The sequence below is a fragment of the Phascolarctos cinereus genome, unplaced genomic scaffold, assembly GCF_003287225.1.
Source record: "Phascolarctos cinereus isolate Bilbo 61053 unplaced genomic scaffold, phaCin_HiC Scaffold_4;HRSCAF=312, whole genome shotgun sequence".
Lineage (NCBI taxonomy): Eukaryota > Metazoa > Chordata > Mammalia > Diprotodontia > Phascolarctidae > Phascolarctos > Phascolarctos cinereus.
In genome coordinates, this window is record NW_027555847.1 from 659,753,379 (window position 1) to 659,763,497 (window position 10,119).

General features: G+C 52.8%; 1 protein-coding gene and 1 long non-coding RNA gene across 4 annotated transcripts; one reads left to right on the forward strand and one right to left on the reverse strand.

Annotated features, from left to right (window-relative positions):
• The first annotated feature begins 2,165 nt into the window (after positions 1 to 2,165).
• Positions 2,166 to 2,972, forward strand: LOC144457071 (uncharacterized). The gene is made up of 2 exons (XR_013486390.1): positions 2,166 to 2,298; positions 2,384 to 2,972. It is a non-coding gene; the product is annotated as an uncharacterized LOC144457071 (long non-coding RNA).
• Positions 2,973 to 3,780: 808 nt separating this feature from the next.
• TRMT1 (tRNA methyltransferase 1) lies at positions 3,781 to 10,065 on the reverse strand. 3 transcript variants are annotated; one of them, XM_020995151.2, is made up of 17 exons: positions 9,952 to 10,065; positions 9,144 to 9,433; positions 8,919 to 8,974; positions 8,389 to 8,513; positions 8,026 to 8,213; positions 7,826 to 7,941; positions 7,533 to 7,645; positions 6,488 to 6,636; positions 6,201 to 6,284; positions 5,791 to 5,860; positions 5,569 to 5,703; positions 5,388 to 5,473; positions 4,818 to 4,926; positions 4,657 to 4,733; positions 4,315 to 4,434; positions 4,080 to 4,200; positions 3,781 to 3,941 (listed from the first exon to the last, which is right to left on the reverse strand). In XM_020995151.2, the coding sequence occupies exons 2-17, from the start codon at positions 9,419 to 9,421 to the stop codon at positions 3,849 to 3,851; spliced, it is 1,920 nt and encodes a 639-aa protein (XP_020850810.1). In that variant the 5' UTR covers positions 9,422 to 9,433; positions 9,952 to 10,065; the 3' UTR covers positions 3,781 to 3,848. The 3 variants fall into 3 exon arrangements, with proteins under 3 accessions (XP_020850810.1, XP_020850808.1, XP_078010053.1); XM_020995149.2 differs by having other exon boundaries at positions 9,144 to 9,437; positions 9,952 to 10,064; XM_078153927.1 differs by lacking the exons at positions 8,389 to 8,513; positions 8,919 to 8,974; positions 9,144 to 9,433; positions 9,952 to 10,065 and having other exon boundaries at positions 8,064 to 8,154.
• Positions 10,066 to 10,119: the final 54 nt, after the last annotated feature.

The following is a 10,119-nucleotide window of genomic DNA, read 5'->3' on the forward strand; positions in this document are numbered from 1 at the left end:
TCCCCCCTCCCCTCTCCCCATGATGGCAAGCAATTTCATATAGGCTATAGATCAGAAAACATCAGTAGATAGGTGGACAGACAAACTGATACATAAAAGACAGTTGGAGAAGGCTTATAGAGACAGCATGGGATAAGTGCTTCCTTCTCTTCCCCCATACAGAGTTGGGGTGGATGGGGAAGGAGCCCCAATGAGGAGTTTTTCCAGGGTATCTTTGTCTACCACCTCTGACCTCCAATCCCCCCCTCTTCTAGCTTCAAGAGCTAAAAGGGAACTTCTATTCCAAATTCAAAATTCATTTGTTAGCTAGGGAAACTAAGTCTAAAAGAGACTTACCTAAGCTCACACAAGATGAGGATGTTTGAGCCCAGGTCTTCAGACTCCAAATTTGGTAATCTTCTCACACAACCGGGTTTACTCTAGTCCAGCCTCATCTCATCTCAAGGAAGAAGGAACCTCAGAAACACACTTTGAAAAAATGTTGGACAATATGAATGGAGGTGCTTTTCTCTGGATTGAAGGCAGGATCCAGGGATAGGATGGAAGTAGGGGAGTTGGAACTGGGCAGTCCCCAGAACAGACATCCCATTTTTGACTCCCTCACCTCAAATTACTTGGGGAAAGTTTCTTTGTCAAGTTGTTCTGTGATTTGGGGAAAACTCTTTGAATTTCAGGCCCCACTTCCTGGCACAGATTATCATGGGGGGTAATGGGCTGGAATCTTGTTGGGGTGTAGGGGAGAAGGGGTGATGATGCCCAGTCACTGACACTATTATTTGCATAGACCAATGTCCCAAATATTCATACATACTGATACAGATACACACATATACATACAAACCTACTCAAACACAGTCACATGTGAAGATACATTTACACACACACACACACACACACACACACACACAGAGTGTACATGCCTTTATAGACAATTCAGAGGCAACTTGGAATTGTGAATCAAGGACCAGTCTTGCAGTTGGGAAAGGTGCTGTGTCTGACCCAGTTATGTGACCATGACTTGCCTACAAAACTTTGCAGTGCCCACAGGTAACTCTCTCCCTAATGATTTCTATATTGGGAGTTCTCTACGAAGATGAAATCACAGGTCTGGAGCAAAATATATATGCGTGTGTGTGTGTATATATATATACACATACATATATACATATGTATACACACACACACACACATATATATATATATATATATATATATATATATGGATATATGGATATAAATCCCACACACATATACCTACACACAGGCAATTGAGTGGCAGTGTGGTTTGGTTGATAGCAGGCCTGGAAGCCAGGAAGACATGGGTTTAAATCTTGCTTCTGTCACATCTTAGCTATGTGACCCTGAGCAAGTCACTTTTTGAGATTATAAATTGCAAAGGCAGGCAGGTACCTGTACTGGTAGGGTGAGTGTCCTCACCAAGGAGTTCCCTGTGCCAAAGAAATCACTGGAGATCTTAGGGATTACACAGTCCCCTCCTTTTACAGATGGGGAAACCAAGGCCCAGAAAGATAGTGGCAGGCATGAGATAACTCTTTCTTGCCAGAACCCTGACTTGTACTCACTGACTACTGAAAGAAAAACAAGAGCCCAAGCCGGTACACTTCGGGAGGCAGTGGCTTATGGCTCGCCATCAGGCCCACGAGGTCCCACAATGGGGTACAGAGTCACAGAAACATTCAGAGCCAGGGGTTCAGAACTGGAAGGGACCTTGGGAGAGGTCATGTGGCCCAACGGTTCTCACATTACAGACGGGGAAACTGAGGGCCAAAGCAGGGGAGGGAGTCTGCACGCACGTGCAGAGTCTCTGTGCCCCCTCACCCCCAGTCCCCGGGGCGCAGGGCTGGGACTTTTCTCCCTCCTGGGGCCGAGCACCACCTCCCTCTATTCCTCCCCCCACCCCCCATCTCTCCTCCCCGCGGGGGCGGAAGCCGGACAGGAAACACGCGTAGGCTGCATCCGCGGCCCCGCCAGGTGTTTCCTGCTCGCCGGCTCCCGGACTCGGCCCAGAGCGCGACCCCTCCCCCGCCCCGCCCCTGCCAAGCCGCTCGGGGGCCCCCGGCCTGGAGCGAGAGGCTCAGCCCGCAGCGGGGCACCCCGCCCCCTCCCACGGGGAGGGTGGGGGTGGGGATGATGGGGGGGGCGGAGGAAGTGTGAAAGCCGGGTGGCTGGGTTGGAAGAGAAAGTGACCCGAGGTCCACAGAACACGTGGTTGGAGCTGTCCAGTCCCTTCCCAAACCCCGGCCCCCCAGAGGTGTGGGATGGATAAGAGACGTGTGGGTGAGTGCGTGTGTTTGTGTGCTGGAGGGGGTGTCGCCAAAGGAACTAGAGGTGGACCAGTAAGTGCACCCTCCTTGGTCTACAGGCAGGGAGGGTGTTCGACAAAGTGGTCGTCCAGACAGTCAAAGGCAGGGGCAGGATTCGAATCCAGATCCTCTGACTCCAAGGCACCCCGTACATCAACACTGCCTCCTCATGGCACCGCCCGAATCTCCGAGCGCCCCCAGGACGAGCAGAAGCGGAGGTGAAGCCCCCCCCCGGGGGGGACTGGGCGAGCAGCTGACACCTCGGGAGAGGGCTTCGCGTCCCGGGCCCCGCTCCGCCGCCAAGTTCAAAAGCGCCTGCGGCTCAGTCTCCCCACTGCCCCCGTGTGGCCAGCCGTGGGAATCGGCCCAGACACGTGCACTCCGTGGCAGGGATTCCAAATGCTCGCTCTCCCCCATCCCCAACTCACACAATAGACTCTCCCTCCACAGATTTTCAAACAGCGCCCCCTACAGCCTCCCTCCAGCCTCCTCCCGTCCCCAGCGCATTATCCATTTGTCTGAAAGGCATCACCAATAGGACGTCCCAGCTAGCATCTCCCCAGACCCATCCTGTCACCTCAAGTCTCCCATACCTCACCTAACCTCACACCTTATTAAGAAAAGTCATTAAAAACCCCATTCTCACCACCTCTGATTAGGTGGCCCCTCTCTTGGCCAAGCAAGATGCCTCTCATTTGTCCTGTGAGACCCCAGGATTATACATCTAGAGATGGGAAGGGGCCTCAAAGAACATGCTAGCCCATCCTACCCACCTCTGTCCCCCTCATTTTACAGATGATGAACTGAAGCTCGAGGAGGTTAAGTGAACTGGTCCACGGAGACTCTAGAGGCCAAATCTGAACTGGGGTCCTAGATATCCTCTTCTGGTTTTTACTGGAACCCTTCCAATAACAAGGAACTTAGTACTTTATGTGGAGTCAGGGCTCTTCCCACAGCACCAGGCGCCCTCACAATCATCTCTCTGATCTTCACTCTCCCCATCTCTTAGCTCATTCATGGCTGCCAACAGACATGGCCAGCTTCCTTCAAGGCTCAGGCTCTTGCTGCCCCTTGAAATGACTCTGGATTTACTTATGAGAGAACTTGTCTCCCCCTAGTAAAATGGCAGCTCCCTGGGGGAGGGGGACTGTTTCATTTTGTCTCTGTATCAGAATAGCTAATGCTAGACTCTGGCAAAGAACCCTATGTTCTAAGACAAAAAGGCCCCAAGATAAACCTACTCCTCGGTCTCCAGAATCCCCCTTCACTGACAGAGGGTACCTTCTCAGACTCTCAAAGAGCCCACCCTCCCCATCCCAGAATCAGAGCTTCATCACCCAATGATTTTCAGAGAGATCCTCCTCCCACATTTTCAGATCCATGCACCTCTCCCCCCCCATCCCACCCCTGTTAAACCCTTCAAAGGTCCAGCAAGATCAACTGATGCCTCACTCTCTTGTGATCGGGAAGAGAATTTAACTTTATTATCTGAATCCAAAGTGGGTAGGGTAGGGGCAGAGGCCCTTAAGGCAAGGAACCTGGGCTGGGCTCAGGTTGGATCGAGGGTTCCTCAGGGCTGTGAGAGTAACAGCATTCATTTCCCAAGAGGCAAGTTCCCTGGAGGGAGACAGGAACGGGGTTAGCTCAGGGACAGTCCCCCTAACACTGAAGGGTAGAAAAAAGAAGAGATTAGAAGGGAGATGAGAGGAAGAGGGGTGAGAGCAGGGAAAGCACGAGGCAGGAGGGAGGCCTCACCTGTTTGAACTTCTTGCAAGGGAAGGCCTTGAGCTTGTCAGTTCCCTGGTCCTTACTGGGTTCCTTCCGTTTGTTTTGTAGCTGTTGCTGCTTCTCTGCCAGCTCTAAGGGGGCTTTCCCCCTGGGAGCAGTAACTGACCTAAGCCCCTTCCTCAGTGAAGCCCTTTCAGCTCCTCACCCCATCCTCACCCCTTTTACTGTGCTCTCCCCTCTCCAGCCCCAAACATCCTCTTACCCTGACCGGGCTCGGGCCTTTGGCCCCCAGTTGGCTTCGGGATTAGCTTGGAATCGCTGGAGTCCCTGCTGTCGGGAACTGGGATTAGCATCATCCCGGATGGAGAAATTTGCCTGGAGCCTTTAGGACAGTGCGGAGAGTGGGGACAGGGTTGGGGGGGTGGTGTGTACACACGGGTCTGCCGGAATGACTGTGTGTCTGGGGCCATGGCATCTCATGGAGGACCCGAGATCCTTGGGGGCTTGTTCAGTTTTGTCTTGCTATCCCATGTCCACCACGATGTTTGCTGAATTGAAGGTATGTCTCATGCCATGTGCTCTTATCTGCACCCCCCCCCCATACCTGGGCTCGACTTTGAGGATATGGAAGGCTGGGCTGGTCTCTGAGAGGCGCTCTCGTTTCACTGGGTTCTCTTTCTCCTGGAGGTTGGGGGAGGGAAGGAGATCAGGGCCAAGTGGTCCCTCGGGTGTCCCTAGCCTCAAACTCTCATTCCCGCTGCTCACCCAGCAGCGCATGATGTCCCAGAGCACTGAGGGTGGGACGTCTGTCTTCACAGCATTCTTACAGGCATGAGAGAGGCTCACTCGGTAGCCAGCATGTAGGAGTGCAGACCTGGGAGCCAGAGACATATGGCTACAGAAAGCTCCTGATCCCGCCTTCCCCAGAGGGCACCGGACAGAGGGACTGTGCATGCGTGTGTGTGTGTGTGTGTGTGTGCGCGCACGCACGCACACACGCATGTGTACATGCGTTCATACGTGCTTGTGACTTCAGCCACCTGTGCTCTCACCTCCTCCTATACACCCATGTGTCTGTATGTATGAAGCCTGTGGTCTCATGTGTATCCATACCTGTTTGTGTACATCTCTGCCACGGGAGCTGTGTCTAGACATGCCTGTGTATTTGTTTGTCAATGCACACATCTCTGGGCCCCTGTGCTTCCACATGCTCCCCTTGCATTTGTGGGTGCTTTCCCCACTCCATCCCCACCATTATGTGTGTCTATCTGGGCTCATGTCTGTGGATGTGTCCTTTGGTCCCACCTCTAGGGCTGGCTGGGCTGTGTCTCTTACCGAAGCTGTAAGAGACTAGGTGTGTTGCAGTGAATGGTACTGCTCAGCTGGTCCAGAGTGTAGTACAGGGGGACGTCTGGCAGCTCCTAGCAGCAGAGGGGTCACACAATGCGTAGGGATGGGAGGAGATGTGAGCGTGGTCCTCCCCCCAAACACCCTGGCCATGGCTCCTGGCCCCCACCTCAGTGACCATACTAAGGACACCCCGGATCCTTGCTGATGTCCGGAAACGCCCAGGGTTCCTGCTGATGGCAGCCAGGACCTGACCCACGAAGTCCAGATCGTGGATTGGCTCTGCCCACAGAGGGCCACCCAGCTGCAGACACAAACATGTGGGGAATGAGAACAATGACCACTCTACCACCATGCCCTTATCATTGGCCCAGCCCAACTGGTGACCCACCTGATGTCGCTGCCCACAGTGCTCACACTCAGACCCCACTGGGGGTCCTGTGGCCGCAGAGAATTTAACACTGTGTGGATATGAGCAGATATGGTGAGAGTGGTGAAGCAGACATACTCCTTTCTGCCCCTTACCTTGACCTTACTTCCCGGCCCAGGTCAGTTCCCTCTGGCCCTCCCCACCACCCAGTCCAGGCTGATCCCTTCCTGCTTCTGTGCCTTGGGCTTGGCTGCTTCACAACTCCTAGACTCAGTTTCCCTGCTCTGGGCTCTGGCCTTCACATACCTTCCCAGCTCTCATTACTTGGTTCCTGACAATGGTCATGGCTTTATTCTTCACACTCCCTATCTCATCCTGCCTCATATCCCTGGGGCCCAGCCCCAATCCTCAATAAAAGCCTCCCAGTTTACCGTCCACCATTGTTCACTGCCTTGCCCAGTCTTTGCAAGTGGAAGGAACTGCAGCCAACACACTGGAACACGAATGCCTGCTTACTAGGGACAGATAGGTGGGGGGAAGAAAGGGGTTCTCAGCCAGGCCACCCTGCCCATTCTAGTCCCCTTTCTTACCAGCCCACAGACTACCCTCTTCCAGGAAGCCCTCCTGGATTCACACTGGCCCACCCTGTTCCTTCTGCACAGAGAACCATGCCCATGACTCCAGGGGTTCTAGATAGCCCAGTTAGAGGGTGCCTGACCTGGCTGAGGCTTTGACTTTGGCCTGGCCTGTATACACACGAACGAAGACTCGGATGTAGAAGTCAGCGCTGATACTGAGCAGGGGGACAATATATCGTTGATAGCAGTTGGCCCGAAGGTCTAGGCTATGCAGCACGATTCTTAGTGCCTAGAGGAGGTGTTATCAAAGGGATCATGGGATTCCCAGTGAATCAGTCTAATTGAATCTAACCCTTCTTTTCTATAGATGAGGAAGATGAGGAGAGAGATAGATGACTTTCATACAGTCAAGTAATGAGTAAATGGCAGTCAGGATTTGAACCTAGGTCTTCTAGGCTGAGACTTGAACATCCATTTATCACTCTTTTTAATTACACCAAGAGTCCTAGAACCATAAAATGCTCAAAGGGGATTGAGCCAACCTCCTTTCTGTACACTTCCACTTCCTTTAATGAAATGACTAAATGAAGGTGAGTCCAAGTCCTCAAGGGTAACGAGGACACCTCCAATGTCACATAGGTGACATTCCAGCTGAGATCTTCTGAATTCTATATGCATGTTCTTCCTACTAAGCCTGGGAGAAGGCAAATATATAAAGAGCGGAGGAAGAATCTGAACCCAGCTCCTCCGGCCCTACCCTAGGTTCTTCCTTGTAGATGGCCACCCCACTTCCTCCCCTCAGCCCTGACACTTCTGAGTTTCCCTTTTCTGTATTGTCTCCCCCATCAGATTAAGTTCCTCGAGGGCAGGGATTGTCTAAAGCCTTTCTTTTTAACCCCGGCACTGACACAGTGCCCACCACATAGCAGGTGCTTAATAAATGTTGACTGAGCCTGACTCTGAATTATTCCCAGACCCAGAAGCACAGGAGGAGGTGGAAGGCTAAGCTACCCCTGGAGCCCTTGCCATTTCATTTTTTTGGCTAGGCAATGGGGTTAAGTGACTTGCTCAGGGTCACCCAGCTAGTAAGTGTTATGTGTCTGAGGGCAGATTTGAACTCAGGTCCTCCTGAATCCAGGGCTGGTACTCTATCCACTGTGTCACCTAGCTGCCCCCAGCCCTTACCATTTCATGACAGGCTTTGCTTTTGATGGACATGGCTCCGTATTTGCTATAACATGTCTCGCTGCTGTTCCCTGCCATCACAGCCATGTCAGTGCAAGTCACACACAGCAGACCTTGGGGGCATTGGAGAGATTGAGAGAGAAGGGTCACAGACTGGGCTAGAGGCTGGCTTTGACAGGCTCTAGAACTGAGAACTTTACAGATCCTTTAATTCAATCCTTTAATCCCATCACGTTCAAGGTCAGGGAACCTGGGGTGAGAAAGGGCCTCTTCTCCCTCTCTTGCTCTGTTACCTCCTTCAGACACAGCCTGCACTGCAGCATCTAGGAATGTGGCTGGGCTTCCATAAGGGTCTAGGTCAATGACATCAAATCGCTGAGGCCCCCTTTGGTGCTCATACATCAACAGGCTGGGAGAAAAGGCACATGATGGTCACCTCAGGCAAGCCCAGGCTCCCTGGCTCCCTCCCCACCAAAGTCTCTGGCACTCATACCGAGCATCAGCTAGATTAGGCTGAACCAGGTGACTAACATTGTTTAGCTGGATATTGCATCGTATGAGGTCCACCGCCCGGTCAGAGGCATCATTTGCTATCACAGCTCGGAGGCCTGGGACCTCCTTGGCAAACCGGATGGAGCGAAGGCCTGATGCTGCCAAGCCCTCCAGCACATGCAACCCCTCCTAGGGGGAGACAAGGTAAGTCAAAGGGCAATCTCCCTCATAATCTAACGACCTGACCTCCCAGACTTCTTCTACCCATAAGCTCCAGAGGGGTTCCCTGTTCCCATAAAGCTGAAGGACAGACCTTTGCCTCCCTTTGCCCTCCCAACCCCCATAAAATCCTGGTCAGCCCCACCTCACAGACGTTCCCCACAGCTGCTGTCTGGGGCTGGTCCCTGGGACAGGGCTCCATGCTTCCCTTCTCCGATTCAGCCAGGTTCACAACCACCTTCTGAAGCTTCTCCTCACCTGGTACCTCAACTATAGTCACCCATCCCCAAACCATCCTGGTGTAAGGGATGATCTGCCTCTTCATCCCCCCTGCCCCAAGGGAAGTCCCCACACCCCTCCCCCCAGGGAAGCCCCCACATCACTCCTCCCTCCAAGGAAAGTCCCCACACCCCTCCCCTCAGCCCTGTCTTCCAGGTATCTGGGATCACAGTGACACAGAACTTTTCCAGGAAGGCTTTCCTGATCGCCAATGAATACCTAGACTCCAGACATGGGAAAGACATGGAAGACCCACCCAGACCTATTCTAAAGTCCACCCAAAAGGAAAACTCCCAGAGACATGAGACAGCTTAAGAGTGTAACCTATCTCTGGTCGATCATGAGGGGTGGGTAGGGAATTAGAGAGGAAGAAGGTGTTACTAGGAAGGGTCTCACTCTGAATTCCTTTGGACAAGAGCTGTATCCGAGCAAACTCTGTAATGACGGCACATCTGAGGGATTGGAGTACAGTAATGAGCATAGGAACCCTGGACCCCCATCCCAATATCGGCCTGGGATCTGCTTCTGGTATCAGAAGGGGGCAAATCGGTCCCATTGACCACATGCTGATTTGGGGACCCCCAGATTCCAGTCCCTGGTCTGTCTGGGATTTCCACTCACGTTAGGTCTCTGTTGAACTCCTGAACTGGATTGTAAAATACTTCATTGCTGTTGGGAAAAATAATCCTGGCAGCTCCCTCGGAGATCACCGTTTCCCCATGTTCTGCCCCAGGTTGTGGCTGCTCTGAATGGGTACCATTCTCCATGTCAGCTGTTGTGGGACCTTTGCAGGGAGGAACTTTTGTCCCCTCCATAAAACGGGCTTGGCAGAAGCTTCGGAAATGGTTCTGGATGCTTCGGATGTCAAGTTGGAGCCACAGAGCAGCCCGAAACGCCATCTAGCGGGGGCTCTTGCTTGAGTGGGGACGGAAGAAATAACAGAAGTTTTAGTGACCAGAGAACCTTAGATAAAGCTATTCTGCCCAATCTCATGGTCCCAGCACCCCACTTTCTCATGCTCAGAGACCATGGGCCAGGGCCCTTTTGCCAGTGCCTCGTTATGCGACTGTGGAAAGTAACTTAACCATTCTGGGCCTTAATTTACCCATTTGTAAAAAAAGAATTGTAACCGATTAAATCGCAATTGGGCCCCCAATTTCCTACTGCCCAGAAGTCGGACGCCGCCCTGAGCTACCCTTTTGTGGGCAGCCTCTAGTCTCAAGGTAGCGCTTGGTGCCACGCCCCCATGGGAATTGGGCTTCAGAGAGCAACCGGGACTTCCCTCCGGGGTGGCCACCCACCCCAACAGGAAGGCAATATCGGAGCCCGAAACCTGGGACAGCTCCCTGTCAGCAACTCCCGGACCCTGCTGGATCGGGCCGCGGCTCCTGGTCTGCGCCATTCCTCCTCATACCGGAGTCTTTCTTACCTTTTCGGTAGCAGCAGTAGCAACAGCAAAGCAGAACACTTGAACAGAACACGTTTCTGAAGTTACCTCTTAGGCGTCGCCATGTTGCCCCGAGAGAGCAAATGCTCAGGTGACCCTATCAGCCAATCCCAAACAACGCCTACGGAATGATGGAAGGGACAAATTTTA

Excerpts from the sequence above, each read along its gene's own strand:
- TRMT1 (XM_020995151.2), bottom strand. The coding sequence starts at position 9,421 with ATGGCGTTTCGGGCTGCTCTGTGGCTCCAACTTGACATCCGAAGCATC. Across the intron at positions 4,927-5,387 it reads CCTAGTCTCTTACAGCTTCG|GTCTGCACTCCTACATGCTG; the intron begins GTAAGAGACACA and ends TCTGGCTCCCAG. Across the intron at positions 4,201-4,314 it reads AAGGCCCGAGCCCGGTCAGG|GGGGAAAGCCCCCTTAGAGC; the intron begins GTAAGAGGATGT and ends TACTGCTCCCAG.